The following is a 20,237-nucleotide window of genomic DNA, read 5'->3' as shown; positions in this document are numbered from 1 at the left end:
CTACATGAACATGGAACCGCAAGGAATAGATCAAAATTCCAAGAAAATTTGTCAGAAAATGGAAAACAAACCTTTTGCATTTGCTACTCTCTATTCGACTTTTCACAAAATTCCCCTGTACAGTGCCTATTCATTTGATTCCAAATCCTTTCAAACAGATGGAACAACAAAAAGATGCGACCAATGGCACATTGAGCCACAGGTAACAGTAAGTTTTACTATTTAACAAATATATAAAATGTAAAACTCCGTTTTTCTAAATTATTTACATTTTAAACTGTTGTAATTGCAGATACATATGTAATACACTGTTAATGGATACACATTGATTTTATGAACACAGTGACATCTTAAATGTTCTCTGAAAAGAAGCTTGTGCATATTAACCGAATATATGTGTAACAACTGTGGTAAAGTTATATTTCTTTTGTAGATTTCTGGACCAAACACTGATCACATGATCCGTGAGAGCAAAGCTGAAAAGTTTGTCAATAAATATAAAGGAAGTCAAGCCATCACCGCTGACTACGAACACACGGGATATGATCGCGGACACCTGAACCCCAACGGTATCCAACGTGACGATGCCCGTCAGGCGACATTCACTCTGACCAACGCTGTGCCGATGGATGCTTGCTTCAACCGCATTCACTGGAAGATCTGGGAGGGTTATTTGCAAAGTTTTTTACAGAAAAAAATTGGTGATAAAAGTGATAAAGACGCGACAGCTTACATTGTCACAGGTACTGTACCCGGTAATAAGAAAATACCACAAGAGGACGACTGTGCTGTACCCAGTAATGAGGAAATACCACCAATGGACAAATTTAAACGGGTAACAGTTCCTTCTCACATCTGGACGGCTGTCTGTTATAAACATCACACAGATGACAAAAAGTCTTTTTCCTTTGGCTATTTAGGAGAAAACAAGCCAGAATTCAACATAAAGATCATGAGCGTTTCAGAGATGAATAAGGAGCTAAGTGTACTGTATGAATCCTCAGAAACTTCTTTTCAAATCTTTCATGGAAACTGTTTTAGTGACCAACCTTCATCTGAGGAGGCTGAAAACATTTTTTTTGGTCGAATTAAATTGCCAGAGTACCGGAACACTTGTAAAAGGGCCTGTAGTGACAGTGACACCACGCCTGCAAAGAAACATAGATTCAGTCGAGACATAACACACACATTGTTTTAAAACAAGAGGTGAGGAGTCAGATCATCCTTGTGCCACGTACAGAAATATATTAGTAGTGAAGCTTCTAGGAATCATGCAGCTATCCGATGTCAGTCAGTGAACAGTCTTAAAGAGTTTGTTATCAATGTTTATCTTTCAATACTGATCTATGCATGTGATTCATGTGTGTTTCATTGTAATCTGCTTGTATAATCTGACAAATAAAGCATAATAAAATGCCCTTTCCCTTTTTTGATTGAATCTCAAACCTAAATCAGATTAGTCTCATCCACAGGTGGAAAAATAAACAATAATGAACTTTCTAGTGTTTAATGTGGAATTATTCATTCAGTTTACGATATAGTTCCCACAGGGGCTGTATGGATCACAGTATATTATGTCTCTCTCTCACACACAGATGATCACCCTTCATAGTAGATTAGGAAACATTATTTTTATACATTTATTTGTTCTGTTGAACACCAAATGAGATGTTTTGAAGAGTGTAGCAAAGCAAACCTTTTCCTACTATGACAGTCAAAGATGTGCCAGAACTGAAAATTGTGAACATTCTTCAAAATATCTTTCTGTGTGTTATCAGAACAAAGTAATTAATACAGGTTTGAAACAACATGATGGTGAGTAAATGATGACAGAATTTTTAAATAAATGTTCTTCTTGGTGAATTTGACTGTAAAGGTTTCAAACCATAACATCTCTATTTTCTTTAAATCATTGAAACTGTCTGATAAATGATTCTTGTATCAGTATTAATTGGAGTTAATTTTTTTTTGAGCAACAATACGTTAAATGAAGCTTTAGATTTGATGACGCTTGTGTTCATATATGCCATGTTTGGTTAGATTAAAACGAACTCTGGTGCGATTACTCTGTTAGTGGGGTTTAATTGTGTCAGTGTTCACCCGCTTCGAGTGTTATCAGTCGATTGAATAGGTGTTGTCAGTGGTTATCAGCTGATTCATATTGGCCAGATGGGGCTGCTGCGTCTACTGGTGGGCTCAGAAGGCTGTTATCATCCATCCAAATGGCAAACCACATTTTCAAATACAAGAGAAGACTCCAGATCCAGACCCAGAGGAATCCAGCTCATCGGTGATCAAACATCTACTCGATAACGTGGTGACGTTGCGCTTTTCCCGCTTGATATTTTCACTCCCGCGTCATATTTCACTCACTTTCAGGTTAGACCATTTAAATGATAAACTGGACACTTAAGCTGTAAATAATTTGTCAATAAGTGAAACAAACGCAGAAAATGTGTTTTAATTGGCGTGACATGAGTATTGACATGACATAACGATATAAATTACTTCGTAGCCTGCGTTATACTAGTTACATGCTTTACGCAAGCATTAAAGTTTACTGTCTGAAGTTCAGTTTAAATTGCTCTGTAACTGTTCTATACTGTAAGACAGTTTACTGCATTTAATAATGTTAACGCTTCACTGAAGCTAACGTTTTATTATACTCGTATTGCGTGAAGTATTCAAACCCAAGACGTAATTTTATAGCAAATAAAGTTCTATGGGTTTAAGTGTGTATGTCTGTCTGTCTTTCTAATAGAGTCACCGAATACATAGACCTCATCTGTATCCCATGTTCACTGGTGTGTTTAAGTCTTTTAGGCTGTGATAAGATGTATGGGTTGCTGCTTGCTTTACACTGTAAAAAAGTAATACCTAGATCTAACTTATAAAAATTGAGGCAAGTGGCTGCATTGGACTTTTTAAGTTGAATCAACTTGTAGCCTTTTTTAAGTATAATAAACACTTTAATATTACTTAATACAAACGCAACAAAATCAAGTTGAGCTAACCCAGATAGCACATTTTTGCGGCCCAAATCTGGCCCACACCTTACTCCCCATACTTTACTAATCTGGCCCACATATGGCGTGGAATGATGGCCCTTGTGCGGTCCGCTCCAGATTTGGGCCACAGGCATGCCAAAGCTATGCCACATGTCAAACATCAAAACAAATAAAGCAGAACTGAACCAAATATAAACAACAGTTCATTTCAATTCTGGCCCAGATTATCCCAAAACCATCACCTTTCTGTGCTCCAGTTTGACAGAATTTGTATTGAGTTTCATTATTATTATAGTGATGATTGAGTTATTAGTGATGAACATCTGCTGTTAACAAACAGCGTCACTGCTGAAAAATATTTACCCAGAGAAACATAACAACTACAACCTGAAATACAGCCTGAAATACAACCCAGCTAACAAAAAAAATTTATAAGAACGTTCCTTAGAGGTTTTTCACTTGTCTGAATACGAAAAAAATGTTTTAAGCGTTTTAAGAAAGTTACCGTCATGGTGATCAGTGTTTCCTTGAGTTGGGATCTTGACCCCTGAGCAAATGTATGTTCGAACTGCTGAAAGTGCTCATAAAGTGCAATTGTCACGGCAGAGCAAATATGAACCTAACCAAATGGTATTGGTGAAACCTCTGTGATGTTATAGCTTGATTCAGAACTCATTTAGGTTGAGTGCTATGCTAAAGATCCTGAAAGGACATTGTAAAATCAGGAAATTTTACTGTTTTTAGATATCTAGAAAGATTTGTGAAAAACGGATGTATTTTTATCAAACAACATTTTAGAATCACACAGATATCAAGAATCAATGTATGAATCTCAGCAATGGTGAGAAACAATCAACTAACTCAGATAAGCGGATCAACCACAATGCATGCTGGGAATCAATCATTAGTTTTGTGCTATGATGTTACCCAGCATGCATCACAGCATGAAGTTTTCTTTTGTTTATTCTCACCATTGTTGAGATTCATAAACTGATTCTTCATGTCTGTGTGTCTAAATTCGGAGTATTTTCTTTTTTCAAAGAAGCTTTGGAGACTGAAAAATGTAATCAAACTCCCAGATATTTTAATGTAATTTCCAGATCAGCAGCACAGTCATTTATTTAAATGTAAACATGGTAGATATCTCACTGACCACCAACCAACACCATTGATCAGAGCATCATTTCAATTTCTTTGACAAATGTACTTTATAAGTACATCTATGTTCAAGAGTAAATGTCAAGGGTCACGAGCCCAACTCAAGGAAACACTGATCACCATGATGGTGACTTTTGTCAGCTGGAAATTATCTTAAAACATAAAAAACTGACATTTTGAATATTTTAATAGGAACGTTCTTATAACAAACTTTTGTTAGCTGGGTTGTATTTCAGGTTGTAGTTGTTGTATTCCTCTCGGCAAATATATTTATATTTTGTGTACGTGTGTGGCCACATTTATTGCCTGTTTTGTAGTCGCTGTAAAAGTGACACTGGTTGACATTGAATAAATGTTATTGTCTTCGATCTATCTTCCCATCTTTTTCTTCTTCAATTGAATTTGTAGTTGTCATTGACAATGTCTGTTTATGTAAAGTTAATTACCGTAGTGCTTAGAATATAGACATTTAGATGTATTTGTTGATGTTATAGCCAGGACTCAATTAAAATGTTTATTCACATATGATTAGTTTAATTTTACTAAGAAAAATTAATGTTCATAATACCTAAATAAAATGATTACAGGTTACTTGTAGCAACCCATAAATAAGTCCCCTCTACCAATAAAAGTAGGTTTATCTAACTTAGGAACACTGGTACTATTAGTTAGCTCAACTTGATTTTGTTGCGTTTGTATTAAGTAATATTAAAGTGTTTATTATACTTAAAAAAGGCTGCAAGTTGATTCAACTTAAAAAGTCCAATGCAGCCACTTGCCTCACTTTTTATAAGTTAGATCTAGGTATTACTTTTTACAGTGTGCTCTAATAAATTGTTTTCGTCAATTAATTTTTAGAACATTTCTTGTACACAATAACCACATAAAAAGAAGTACCCAAATAAATTGAATTAGTTTTACCTAAAATATATTGTTTTATAAAAAACGGATATATTTTAAGTAAAGAGGAAGTATATTGGTACGTTTTAGTATTAAACAAATAAAATTAAGTAGATTAAAACCATTTAAATTAAATAAAACCTGCTTTGTGAGTGAAACACTTTTAACAGTATTGTGCACTTCTGGGTTTTCTTTGCAAACAAGGTGGAGTTTTATTCAACTCCGGTCCTGGAGGGCTAGTGATCTGCATAGTTTAGTTCCAACCCAAATCCAACACCCCTGCTCATCATTTTCTAGTCATCATGAACAAAGCCATTTTAGAATGAAAGCCTTTAGCAAAAACTCCATATCGGCTAATGCTACTGCGGGGGCTTCAGCGGTACGCAGGGAAGGAGACCAGAGGCTGTTTTTTTATGGACGTCAATGGATGGTTACGACAACAAGCAGGACTCACTTACAGCATCATCATAGAATTTAACAGTAATATTGAACAATGACTTTTAGGTTTCAGCAGTTATGTGAAAACTTGAATATATATTTAAAATATATTTCTTCTGTTGAATGAATCTAAAATGTTTCAATGAATTCATTTGAACTGTAATGACTTGTGACTGTTGGTGTAAAAGCAGTCGGGGTTTATCAGCGGCGGAGTCTGAGGTGCGGTCCAGACTTGCTGAGGGTCTGCTCCAGAGGTCTTTTCTCATGATGGCAAATTTTTTAAGGGGGTCATATACGAGATGCAGTTGTGTTGGGGTTGTGCAGACAAGAGACGAAGGAGATCTTGCACTTAAAACATTGGTAAGATATAGGCTTCTGATACATTTTGTTTACATTCACTTGGATGTAGTGACTGCGTGAGTTATTTTGAGCAAGACGTGAGTGGGAACGGCACGCTATGTAGAGAACTTATGCACACTGAATACATGATATAGACATGTTGTAGTTAACCAGCAGTCACTATTGGAAGTGCCGTTTATACTTTCTATTCTCCAGTAAGCTTACGGTCGGCTGAATGCCGCTCACTAAACAGTACAGATGCTGACAAAAGTGCAACGCTCGAATGCAGCAGTGGTGACGTGAAGTCAGAAGATCAAACTAAATATATTTTTTAAATATAGAGAGCACTCCATCCAGGGTGTATCCTGCCTTGATGCCCAATGACTCCTGAGACAGGCACAGGCTCCCCGTGACCCGAGGTCATTCGGATAAAGCGGTAGAAAATGGATGGATGGAAATATAGAGAGATTGTACTCACCCGGCTTCTGCTCCTGCAGTTAATGTGTGAACTAATGTTTACACTTAAAGAGAAAAGTTATAACATTACATGCCGTTTGACAATTTGGGGCCAGCATTATGTTTACTGTTGTATATGATGCACATGTTAAAAAAGGACTGAGAAAGAATGTGTATATGTCCTTTCACCATGAACCCATAAAGTATGACACACATGATTTGATTGTTCAGAGAAAACAGGAGAAAAAGGAGGAGAGGAAGAACAAGCGTAGAACCAAGCCTTCTGAAATCAATGAGCGATATGATTTCCAAAGCTACACAAATGATAAGGTTGATTCGTCACCAAGAACATATCAATAAAAGTGTACTTAAATATGAAGAGATAATAACCTTTGCTCTAGATTAGAAGTGACCACAGCCGAGGTTGATTCTTTGCACTGTAAAAAATGTTCCGTAATTTTTACGGAAAAATACCGGCAGCTGTGGTTACCAGTAAAATTCCGTAAAAAATACAGGAAAAGAATGTTAACAGCTTTGCAGTTTAAAACTTCAGGGCACAAACTTCAAACTGTGTATGAACTTAATACATTTGAGTCTTTTATATCAACAACATTTCTTTATAGAAAATGAAAACTTGGTCCAAATGCATAAAAGTGAAAACATAACATTTACTTAATTTATTTCTTTGTAATTCATTATTAAAGTCACTTTTAAACAAAGCAACATGCAAGCTTGACATCAGAATATCTTTGCCTGACCGTGAGTTAAACACAGACTCCACTCTTCATCTTAGTGGTGACCCACAAAACATTTAATATCAGAAAAGAAAAGAGAAAATACAAATTCCGTAGTTTTTACGGAAAAATACCGGCAGCTGTGGTTGCCAGTAAACTACCGTAAAATTACGGGAACATCCTGTTTTTATTCATCCAATCAATTCACAGTCGAAAACATGAGCCACACCCACTATTCATCTTGTAAATACGTCAGAATACTGGAGACGATCATCACTTCTGCTTCACAGGGACTGCAGCATAACAGCCATGACTTGATGCTTTATTGGTTTATTTAAAGTCACCGTTTTTGTGATCAGTGTTTGCTTTAGTTGGCCTCTTTCAGCCGTCATAAATAAGTTTACAGTTATCTTTGGGCTGCTGTGACATTGTTTTATATAAAACACAGTCTTGTAGCAAATCACATCAAATGAAAGTGTGATTAGGTATTTACTCTTTATCTGGGATGTTGTTTAATTACTAATTGTATTTTATTTACAAATGCCTCAATGAATCTATTTTTAAAATTCACATTTCATGCAACATTCAATCTAAAAAGTATTTGAACCGTTAAAAAGCTTGCATTTCGTCTTTGACTCAGACATCAAGAATCAGTGTATGAATCTCAACAGTGGTGACTAACAAATGAAAAGCTTACAGCCGCAATGCATGCTGGGAGTCATTGATGAGTTTTGTGCTTTGATGATACCCAGAATGCATTGCGTTTATCTTTAGAGGTTTTTTCTGTTGTCACCATTGTTGAGACAAACTGTTATATTCTAAATATCTGCTAGAACATTTATTATGTCTTAGATGTGCTGTTAAAGACATTCAGTATATTAATTAATTTCATTCAATATCCTAAATGAGGACAACAAGTAACTTTAAAGCACTAGCTAAACTCTTGAACATGTACTTAACCACCAACACAAATAATTTAATGAGTTAGCTTTACCTGAGCTTTCCAAACCACCTGAGTCAATGTGTTTCAACTCATAGATGTCAAAACTGGGGAAAGACTTCTTCCCATGGAAAGCAAAGGGTCAAGACCACAACTAAAGCAAACACTCATCACCATGTAAACTTGTGTTCATTTTCAATTAGAACTTTTGTAGACGTGCAACAGAAATAAAGTGACAGTGGTGTCTGTAAGTGAAGGTGATAAAAGTGTTTGGGTGTTTGAAAGAAACTCCTTGTGAAATCTTTGGAATTTCACTGTTCATTTCCCAGAGAATTTGACAATGTTATCCGTATTTTTATGGACGTTTTTTGACAACAGTTTTCTCTGTGAAAACTACAGAATTGTACTGTTAATTTCACAGCATTTTTTACAGGGTTTTTCCGTAAAAATAATGGAATTTTTGCTGTTAATTTTACAGACAATTTTACAGTGTTTTTCCGTATTTTTTACGGACACTTTCTGATAACAGGTTTTTTGTGTGAAAACAACAGGATTTTACCGTTAATTTCACGGGCATTTTTTACAGTGACACACACAGTGCCCACTGTTTGGGATCTGTTCTGAAAGCACAGAACTCTTGTGAGCTCAGTCACTGGTATTCCAGTAGAGGAGGTCTGACCGTCTGTACGCTCATAATTAGCTGAAAGGATTTTAATAGTTCCCTCGACTGTTGATAAAAAGTCACATTACAGACAAATGTGTTTGACAAATCTTTATTATCTCCAGAGGCGGACAATCCAGGGGCCAAAGAGTAAAAGTCCTGCCATATTTTTGTTTCACCCATGAACTCAGCAGCTGATTTCATCAGCGGAGGAACCAAAACATTCCTTTCAAGTCACAAGCAAGTCTCAAGTCCTCAAAGAGTTAAAGTTAATGAGATAATTAAGTGAGTAATTAAATGATGATTGAGTGATGAACACCTGCTGTTAACAATCAACATCACTGAAGAAAAGAGAAACACAAGCACTACAACTGACTTCAGCCACAGCCTTGGATGACATCAGCTGAAAAAAAAAAACATTTTCACCATAATTGTGGTCAGTGTTCGCTTTAGTTGTGCTCTTGAGTCGTTCAGTAATAGGTTGTGGGTCTTTTTCTGTCTCTTCACTCAACCGAATGCTGGTATGTCGTGAGCGCACTGGTGTTCTCACAGACTCCCCACTTATGGTTATAAAGCACTTTAGGTGTACAGGAATACACAACCGAGCGTTATATAAATGGCTTATTTATACAAAGATACTTGCTTCTTAAATAATTACAATATTTTTTTCATGGCAAACATTTGTTCAATGCTGAATCAAATCTTGAAGGAACAGAATAGTTTGTATTTCTGGTTTAAATCTCTCTAGGTTTATGATCTGCATTTGGATATAAAAACCTCCTAAATCAATGGCACAATAAAGCTTCAATATTGGGATCAGTCTTTTAGACATGAACATTTATCATATGAACCTCAACAGTGGTGACAATTATAAGTCATACTGCATTGCCTGATGGGAGTTTTTCATGCATTGCAGCTTGAAGCATTTTGTTGAGCGTCACCATTGTTGAGCCTCATATGCTGGTTCTTGATGTCTGTCTAGAAGTTTTAATTTAGCATGTGTTTTTTTGCTATTGAATTTTCTCACTGATACTTTTAGATAAACAGTTTGTTTAAACACAGAGTGTAAAAGGTTCATTATGCTAAACATTAACATGATTATGATCTAAAAGAAATATCTCGCCTGTAAACATTTCAGTGTTAGATCAACTCATCATATAAAATAAGTGAAGAATTACACACTTCACAGGACTGATCTCTCTGCTTTATAACAGTACATGAACTGATACAGTGCAAAATCTAACTATAGGGTCAAGAGTCCAACAAAAGCAAACACTGATCTCCATGATGGTGACATCATTTAACCAATAAAACGTCAACATCTCAATTACAGCAGGTGTTCATCACTAATGCTCAATCATCATTAAATTACTCACTTAATGATCTCATTAACATTAACTCTTTGAGGACTTGAGACTTGCTTGTGACTTGAAAGGAACGTTTTGGTTCCTCCGCTGATGAAATCAGCTGCTGAGTTCATGGGTGAAACAAAAATATGGCAGGACTTTTACTCTTTGGCCCCAGGATTGTCCGCCTCTGATTATCTCATCATGTTATGTTCCCTTTAATTCATTGGACAGAATACAAATGAAACTTACCACAGCTGAGAATTAAAGTCTGTGATTGACAGATAATTAAATCCTTTGATGCACCTAAAGTCAGAGATGAGAAGTGAGACAGAGATGAGAAGTCATCTGCCCCAGATGTGTTGTGTCTTAACTGTGATGTTTATTATTGTTTTCTTATGATCATGTTTTGTGAAGTGAAGGTTTGCTGTCACTCACCATTGTAGCAGATGAACTGTGACGGCACATTACAGTCCTGCTGAAGCCATTTTCCATTTCTCATAACAGCAGAATTATTTGTGTCAGTTGATGGTTCAGTTTCCCAGTTCAGATATTTCACAGCATCACCCAGAGACCACTTCCATTTATAAACACCTGTTCTCTTTAGTCCAATCCAGACATACACCACACTGTTATACACAGTCTTCTTCAGCTCATTCATGTCATTGATGTTGTTGACTGTGGCCAGATCTGTGTAGTTCTCTCTGCAGTATGTCTGAGCTTCAGTCCAGTTCTTCTCAATGTTTATATAGTGATAGCGGCGCTGAATGCATTCAGATAATGAACAGAGAGCTGTGAAATAGAAAGAGAGAGTTTCTATTAAAACTAATTTACTCAGAACTGATCTTAGCAGGGATGGGTGTTCACCAACCAATCATCATTTACTGACACAACATTTGTATTGAAGAAGCAGATTTTGACAGATTTGAGCCTGTTAGTGTCTCAGAGAGATGAGCGCTCCAGTTGGTGACTCAGAATTAAATCACATTTTAATAGACATCAGACTTACACCATAAATATAATAGAGAAAACAACAGGAAATAATTCAGTCTGATGCAGTAAGATTTTTGAGTCGGCTGAATGATTGTTTTAATTTTTACCAAACTAAAATTTATTTGAATATGAACATTATTATGTGCTATTATACATAACATCACACTTTACACTTAGACGCGAACATTGAAATCGATAGGTTGAAATAACACATTATATTTTAGAGTGATATTTTTTGTGGTGTGGTAGATCACACCCTTGTCATAAAATTCAAGGATATATGTTGTAAATAAGTTGATTTTGGGCGGTTTTGTGTTAAGTATAAAATTGATTTGATATGTGGAAAAATGTCATTAACCAAACATTTATTTTCCCCACTAGGGCAGTAAATGGGGGACAAGAGCTGTTTGGTTACTGACATTCTTACAAATATCTTCCTTTGTGTTTATAAAAAATAAAGTGTTTTATACAGCCTTGGCACAACCTTAGGGTGAGTAAATGATGCTGGGGTCTATACTCTCTACTGTGTTATTAATGTCTGCATGTTTTGTGATATGCAGTGCTATGGCATCATATCTCAACTAACCAGTAGCAAACCCTCAGGGTCCTCAGATATGACCAAAGGGTATAAATAATAATATTTAAAAACTTTCAGGTATTATTTTTAATGAAGATTATTTGCTTTTCACTATTAGAACAGGTCTGTTCTGCCTGCTGCAGTTCTGCTCAGCTTATGACTGTAAAGTATAGCGGGAGTAATTTAAGAGCACAGATCAGTTTGCTCTCATGATGCTGTGATGTCATCCAATGAACAGTCTCTGCTATGAGGTAGAGGTCTAGCTATGAAAGAAATGATGATGACGGACTTTGTTTACAAGTCATTTGACCGTCAAATGTAAGTAATTTAGATATTTTTGGGCGGCGTGCTGTCTTTTTATCACGTTGTGTTGTAGGATAAAACGAGGCTAAAGGCACACCCTAAGGATTCTTTTTTTGCTTTTTACTACACCCATACTGTAAGATTGCAGAAAAAATATATATGTTTGTGTTAAACATTTATAGAGCAACAGATTTTATGTGAAAATAAATCCTAAATGGTTAATTGTGTTTATAAATTGTATTAATGTATGAGCATTGGGGTAAAAGGCACACAGTATATGCAATACTTAAGATGAAAGAATCTGGCTTTAATAATGTTCAAGCAAATACTTGTTAATTCTACTTGTTGTTTATTTGAAAGAATAAAATCATTATTTTTTGTTCAATAAATGTACTGACATTAATATTTCTTAATATCACAATACATCACAAATATTTAGAAAAAGTAAAGATTTTGAAAGCATTAAATATCTTATAATAATTTATTATAGATTTACAGTAGTAACAATAAGTGATATTGTAATGTCATATTTGAGAAATATAATGGTTTCATAATAAATATGGTGATTATCTCTGAGGTGGACACCCAAACGAATATGATATTTACCATCTGAATCTAACCATGTTGTGTCAATAAAGGGAAAGTTCATTCAGCTGTTAACTATCATGTTCATTTAGTGTGGGGGGATTAATGGAGTCAAAGGACCCTCGCTCAGAAATCAAAGTTTGTTACTGCATATAACAACATGTGTTCAGAAATCACTGACCAGACATCAAGAATCAGTGTATGAATCCAACAATAGTGACAATCAACAAATGTATGCCGGGTAATATCATAGTATAAAACTCATTCATGATTCCCAGCATGCATTGCGGTGAATCGGTTTATCTGAGTTTGATGATTGTCACCATTGTTGAGGTTTGTGTGATGAGTGTCGATGTCTAATTAGTGTGTCAACAAATCATGTTTTATTTTATTGTTCTAAAGTCATTTTACATTAATAAACTAGAACCTTGACATTAGTTATGAAAGCATTAACATTTATATTTTTGTTGTAATTTTATACTGGTTAAATCATTATCTTAAAATCAAGTATTCAAGACCACAAATGAAAACATGAAAACACTGATCACAATAATGTTTGTTTGTAGAAATTTTAACACGTTTTCTACTTTAATAGCGGGTGAAAAAGTGATATTGATTCAATGTAATTAACATTGACAAATCAACAATATTTAACATTGATTCAATGGTTACTTGCTGAATTCAGATCATTTAACTCAATTCATTTTAAACAATCTCAATCAATTCATTTACTTTCATTTGAAAACTAAAACTTGTCTTAAAAACCATTTTAACTTATTTTAACTTTACAGATGTCCCCAGTATTAGGCGTTCAGAAGATGTCATAAATAGACGTAGAAAAAACTTTCACTTTTGGCCCCTCAAGGGATATATTTTCACATCAACAAAGACCAATTTTGGATATGCCTTTGCTTGGGGGTGGGATACACGTAATAAAGTATTGACCCTTAAGAGAACAGTTATTAATGGTGTCAATTCTCCTGACATTTAAATCAAACATAGAACCAGAAACACAAACTCACCAATGACAAGCAGACTGAAATATAGAGTTTGAGCCATTTCTGAGGAAGAAACACATTGAAAAGCTCAAATGTACACTTCTGTTTGTTCACAATTTTGGCATCCAACATAAATTTGTTTGCAAATTTAAAATAGTGAGTATGACATAAACGTTTACTTAGTTTCTGTCATGTTTAAAAATCATTGAAGTTAAAAGTCAACATTTCTATCACTACTGTATCTCTTCAGAAAATCAGTTTCTCGATAAAGTTTCATTAAAAGTTATATTCAGATCAATTCACAAAAACAGAGTCATTTCAAAAGAATGATTTTAATATGAATGAGAATGTAAATAGTTCTTACTCTTCATCTCTTGTGTGTTTCTCTCCTGAATCTGCTGCTGTTTCTCTCTCTGTGTATGTTTATATGTCATTATATGAGATCTGATCTTCAGCACCTCCCATCATTTGGGTATTTCTCTAGAAATACTCATTTCCATAGTTTACATACTTTACATCCTGCTTATTTGTATACTTGCTCACCGACTTTCCTGTTGTCTATTATGTAATGAAAGAACTCAAACGAGAAGAAGCAAGGTGTGCGTTGCCTTATTTGCATAGTGTGATGTGTGTCAGCAAGTGAAGAAAAGATATCAGAAGACACAGCCGAGGTTGAGGTGATCTTTTATCATTTTACCGTGAGGAAAGAGATGTTTCTTTATTTAAAAGAGAAACTGGGTTCTACGGTCAGTACTCCATAGTGTCAAAGAAAGACGGAGGCCCTGAGAGCAAGTAACCATTGAATCAATGTTAAAATAGTTGATTTGTCATTGTTAAGGGCTGAGTTACCCAAATACTGAGGGACTAAAATTCTTTGTCCCTGTAAAGGAAGGACAACTTTTGTCTGCTATATGGGGATGCCCACGACACTACGTACACCACATTTGACTGCAGTCGTCATCGGATTCAAGCCATGGCACTTCTTGGATCCACTACTCTTTTCTTCGGCTCTGAAGGTGAAGTAGCGTTCTCTGCAGATTGATGATTATCACTGTGTTTTGAGTTGATCCTGCTTGCAAGAAATAAAATAGTTGATATTAAGTCAATTTTTGGTGTCCTCTCTCAGAAAATTTTCCAGAACAATGTCTCTCCATGACCGAGTGTGGACACCCCTGCTCTATTTAAATGTGTCCTCTGGAGGATCAGGATTGGGAAACACTGTTCAGAGCTAAACTGCATATACTGCAGAGCTGTGGCCCTCCAGGACCAGGATTGCTCACCTATGCCTTAAACTCTCATATTAAATCAGGCTTTTTAATCATCACTATTTCAACCCCAAAACTGCTTCAAAAATGTAAGCTTATACAAAAATAATAATATTCCAAATTTATTACGACCTGATTATCACATATCCAGTAGATTTGACTGCGGCATCTCAGGTTATCAGGATTTATCAGGACAAGATTCTGTGTTAATGTTGTCAGAATGCTGTTGTGTTGTGACGTTCATGAACTCTTCTGGCACCATAACAGGGAATCCACACAATATTAAAGAGATGTTTTTATGTTATTGTTCGGTGTGGTGAGCATAGCACGAAACAACTCAGGTTTGTGTCAAAAACCCCCGGAGGGCAGTTTATTAAGAGTGAAGTTGGGGAAAATCGTGCAGACAATCCCTCTGGGGTTTCCGGGTGCAATCCAGAGTGCCCAAGTGTGAGAATGTGGTGTCTGTTCCTCTGCCGGTCGTCTTGTCCTCTGAGCCTGTTTCAAAAGACAGCTATAGGTCACAAGCAGTCATAAGGTTAGCAAGTGGAAAGGAAGTCTCCCCTCTCGTTCCTTTCTCCAGTCTTTATATTGCTGGGAACGAGCTACAGGTGTTGACGACCGGCAGCTGTGAGCCCGTGATTGTGCGTTTCCCTGGCGACGCTGATTAGGCTCTAGGCGCCTCGTCACATTCGGTCAAGTTCAGTTAGTCACAGCACATAATATCCACTGATGAGTCTCACAGTCCACGTTTTATGCAAATGAGCTTTGTATGCAGGAACATTGAGAATACCGTGGAATTACTTTATTAAAGGTCACTTTTGTTAGTCGAGAGCTTCAGGCAATCTTCATTTGAATGAGGAGCAGAACAGAACTAAATGTACAAACACATCAATGTAAAGACCAAAAACAACATTTAGATGAGATTATTTTTGTCTTGATGACTCACTACACCCATGACTGATGTCGGCTCTGACTGGACACAAACAGAATTCACATTCAGTTATTATATTTACATAATTAAACCTGTTTGTTTGGTTTGTCTGCCAAGTCAACAATCTGATGTCACCATCAGCTTTCAGAATACTCACAATGAGGTCAAAATGTGACCTCACAGCAGACTCACTGTGTGCTCAAACTGTGATCTTAATATTGTACTTTGAGTGTAGAGCAGGGGTCCCCATGTTCGGTCCTGGAGGGCCGGTGTCCTGCAGAGTTTAGCTCCAACCCTATTCAAACACACCTGAACATGCTCTTCAACATCTTCGAGACCTCTAGAAACACTGACAACAATTGAATCAATGATAAATGGTTGTCAATGTTAATGGGATTTAACCAATAATACTTCCACACTTGTAATTAATGTTGACCTGTTCAAACCATGACAAAAAAAAATACCGACACACTAAGACATCAACACTCATCCTTCAAACCTCATCAGTGGTGACAATGATTAAGGAATATAAAATACAATTAAAAAGACAATATCCCTTTTAATTTAATATTATGAAAAGCAAACTTTCTGGATGCTTACTGGACACTTACTGGATGCAATATTATTGTGCATGTTGTAAGATATGGCCTATAAGTAACGGCAACAAAAACAGTATAAAAAGGATGAAAACGCAATAAATAACAGAAAAATGAAATAACAGAAGAAATGAGGATAAGGTAAAAGTCTGGCCCTCATCTTATTTATACCTTTGGAATCTGGCCCTCAAAGAAAAGTAGTTGAAGACCCCTGATTTACATTCATATTCATCATACATAAATTCATACTTTCCAGCGGTAAGAACATGGCATTTGCAACGTCAAAGTTGCAGGGATTGCACATACTTAGAAACAAATTTAAAGTATGATGCAGTGTAAGGTGTTTTGGATAAAAGCGTCTGCCAAATAAATCAAATATAAATGTTATTTGTTATATGTAAGATTTAATTACATGGCACTTGATTGACTAGTTGTGATATTCTGAGGTTATTCTTTGATAACTGCTCAGTGTCACACACATGGTCAACCAGGTACTGCGAGTCATCTTGACAAGTGCCATTTAATACTACACACAAATATGGCAAATTAATAACATATATAAGAATATATCCACAACAGTGTTTCCCATTCTTGATCCTCTCACACAATGTTTTAGATCTCTCTATATAAAACACATTATTTAACTCATTGGCCTCTCTTCCTATGCTGGATTTGTCTCCTTCATGAACACACTAACAAGCTGATGAATTGAATCAGGTGATTCACGTACACTGAAAATAAATGTAAGCAGGATATAATTGTAAAAAGCTAGGAATAATTTTCACTCAGAAAATAGTTTATGTTGAAAGAACTGTCATGTAAAAGCTCAATAAATGAAGAACAAGTAAAAAAGTAACTTGAAATATCAAAGTAACGTGTACCTGAGAATTTCTACTGAAGGCTACAGATAATCGTGTACATGACAGCTTCTTTGAAAATAATTCACATTTTTGGACTGAAAATTGTTTCTAGCTTTTGTCAAGTAAATTCTACTCAACATGTTTTAGAGTTTTGTGTTAGAAATGCATTTAACTAAACTCAGAGCATTTCCTAAGATGATCCAGAACATCTGCAGTGCTCTCTTATATGAAATACACATTTTTGACAAAGCTCATGTTTTCTCGTGTTGTGTCACGTGTGTGTTGTGAAAAGCTCTTACATGTAAACATACAGTAAACAGTGAACACACACCCAACAACAAGTTTTCTTCCTTCTGTTCTTCAAATGTATATTTCTGCAAGTCCACGTCTCTGTATCTGACAGGTCGCGCGCATGTTGTTGTGTCTGGTGAACAGGTTGGGTGCAGATGGCGGACATTTGTCATTTCTGGCAAACAATATGACACATTTGTAGTTTTGATTGTTTATAGATTCATATCCACTTCATTCAACACTCTTTGTGTTCTGCGTGTTCTTTAGTTTGTCGCTATGAGGAGAGAGTTATCCACTGCTTCAGATGATTCACATTATTCTGACACAATAGCACAACTCAGTAAACATTTTAGCTTTCAGATCCCGATGGATTTTAAGACATAACATCAATTTTCAAATGTAAAAAATCAACCATTAATCATGAAATTAACTAAACAGAATGATTGCAGATGTTATCAAAATAAAATGAGCGACTTACGGTTGTATCTACCACAAGGATTCAAACAAACAACGTGACACTGAAGGCCGATCGTCTCCTCTTTCTATCACATTAAACCTCCGGTGATTATCTAGAGAACAGTGTTATAACATGTTTTACCACTAGAGGTCACTAATGTACTTCTTAAAGTACTTCTAAGCAGATCAGCCTACTACCATCTCAGAAACATAGCCAGAATCAGATGTTTTGTCTCAAGCCAAGATTTAGAGAAACTAGTCCATGCTTTCATCACCAGCAGGGTGGATTACTGTAATGGACTCCTTACAGGTCTTCCCAAAAAGACCATCAGACACTGCTGCCAGTATTCTGACCAGAACCAAAAAATCTGAGCATATCACTCCAATCCTCAGGTCATTACACTGGTTACCAGTTACTTTTAGAATCAACTTCAAAGTATTATTTATTGTCTATAAATCACTCAATGGTATAGAACCTAAATACATCTCAGATATGCTCATTGAATATAAACCAAACAGACTTCTCAGATCATCAGGATCAAGTCATTTAGAGATAACAAGGGTTCACTCAAAACAGGGCGAGTCAGCGTTTAGTCATTATGTCACCCGTAGCTGGAATCTGCTTCCAGAAGACATCATACATTCACCAACAGCAGCTACTTTTAAATCCAGATTAAAAACACACTTGTTTAGCTGTGCATTCACAACCTGAGCACTGTGCTGGTTAACATCAACTTCACTTTTATTTCTAATTTATTTTTATTTTGCTCTTATTCTTTTAACTGTTTCTTAAAAATCTAAAGTTTTTGCGATTTTAAATCATTTGCACTTAAAAGATACATTTTATTTCTTTCTGTCAATCATTTTATGTAAAGCACTTTGAATTGCACTTGTGTATGAAATGTGCTATATAAATAAACTTGCCTTGCCTTGCCTTAAACAGATTAATATAAAAAAAAAACATACAAACACACTATAGTTTTCCTGAATGAACATCACAACTGTAAATGCTAGAGGGCTGTTAAGTGGGCACAGTCTTAAGTTTACCCAAATATTTCAGCACTGGGTCCCAGACAGAAAAGAATTTGTCCCTGGACCCTGTGAGAGTGTATTTTATTTTCTCAAACTGTATGAACTGCATTAGTTCATTAAACCCTATAGACACACTTGGTGGATTTTTTGATTTCCAATGTGCAAGTAGTGTTGTAAAAGCAATGATGTTTTTTTATCTTTTCCTTATTGTAGTATATCTTCCGTCCTCTTGTGTATCTGCCTAATTATAACGTGCAGTATATGTTTAATATTTCTTCCTTTAATTTTTAATCATATGACAATTAACCTAACACTTAAATGTGAGGTCGCATCATAAAAACATTTAAAACTATTAAATCGATTAATGGAGAATGGCCAATATATAACAACACTCTCTATAGTGAGTGAAAACTCAATCTCTTAGTTTTTAAACCATATAAGCTTAAGAAAACCTAAAGGTAAAAGCAAAGACTGATTCAATTTATGGTAACTAAACAACAACTATTAACATCCCAGCTTGTGTTAATTGTCAATAAAAGCTTAGCCACTGCTTGCTCGCAGCAGAGGTGTTAATCCATACATTACGTTATGTGATGCGAACAGCCCCCCCCCCCGTAACGTCACTCAACCGAATTCATTAGGTTCCCCCAGCAAAAACTACTGTTCTGCTATAGAGCAATACACAAAATTGTTCAGTTTGTGTTGAAACTGTGAGGTTTTTATGAGTCATTTGCACGATTACATTACATCAGGTTTAGCTAAATTAACCTAGTAAACTGCCAAATGATTGCAGTCATATGCCTATCCAGGTAATAATTTCCTTTATGCAGATTTTGCTTGCATAAGGCTACTCTCTTTAGGTAACATGCCAGAGCCTGTATCGGCCCATAATAATGTTGCAGTGTTCCCCAGAGAGCATATTGACTCTTTTTCCGACATCTCGTGATATGTCACATTATTTATAAACATTTCATGAATATGAAACATGTACAGCTAAAGACATTTTATATAACTGATCGATCGCATTTGTGAAGAGCGTGATGCCGCGCTCACATAACGCGCATGCGCAAAGCGTGCGTGCGCAGAAGTCCGTTCGAAAATACCACAAAATGAAAAAAACAGTAATTCGGGTCGTTATGTCGTTTTGGTTTATGTATTTATTGGATTCCCGTTTTAAGATGAAATAAGAAGATAACCATCGTTTTCTTAAAAAAAAATGTAGGCCTACAATGCAGAAAAACGGAAAAACGAAATATCGACTCTTTTTTCCTTTTCCCGTTTGTTGTATTGAATGGAATAATCAAATGTTCAGATGATACACGGACCATGTTCCATATATTTTACCAATTTCCTACCTTAAATGTATAAAA

At 35.7% G+C, this 20,237-nt stretch overlaps 1 protein-coding gene across 3 annotated transcripts; it reads right to left on the bottom strand.

Annotated features, from left to right (window-relative positions):
• Nucleotides 1–522: 522 nt before the first annotated feature.
• On the bottom strand, nt 523–13,822 carry LOC130421323 (P-selectin-like). Of its 3 annotated transcripts, none has more exons than XM_056749147.1 (7): nt 13,801–13,822; nt 13,461–13,499; nt 10,419–10,772; nt 10,233–10,286; nt 1,050–1,148; nt 734–912; nt 523–660 (listed from the first exon to the last, which is right to left on the bottom strand). In XM_056749147.1, exons 1-7 carry the CDS (start codon nt 13,805–13,807, stop codon nt 649–651), a joined length of 744 nt encoding a protein of 247 aa, XP_056605125.1. In that variant the 5' UTR covers nt 13,808–13,822; the 3' UTR covers nt 523–648. The 3 variants fall into 3 exon arrangements, with proteins under 3 accessions (XP_056605125.1, XP_056605127.1, XP_056605126.1); XM_056749149.1 differs by having other exon boundaries at nt 734–867; XM_056749148.1 differs by having other exon boundaries at nt 546–651.
• Nucleotides 13,823–20,237: the final 6,415 nt, after the last annotated feature.

Source organism: Triplophysa dalaica, chromosome 5 (genome assembly GCF_015846415.1).
Source record: "Triplophysa dalaica isolate WHDGS20190420 chromosome 5, ASM1584641v1, whole genome shotgun sequence".
Lineage (NCBI taxonomy): Eukaryota > Metazoa > Chordata > Actinopteri > Cypriniformes > Nemacheilidae > Triplophysa > Triplophysa dalaica.
Note: the sequence above shows the minus strand (reverse complement) of the source record. Positions and strands in the feature narration are given on the sequence as shown.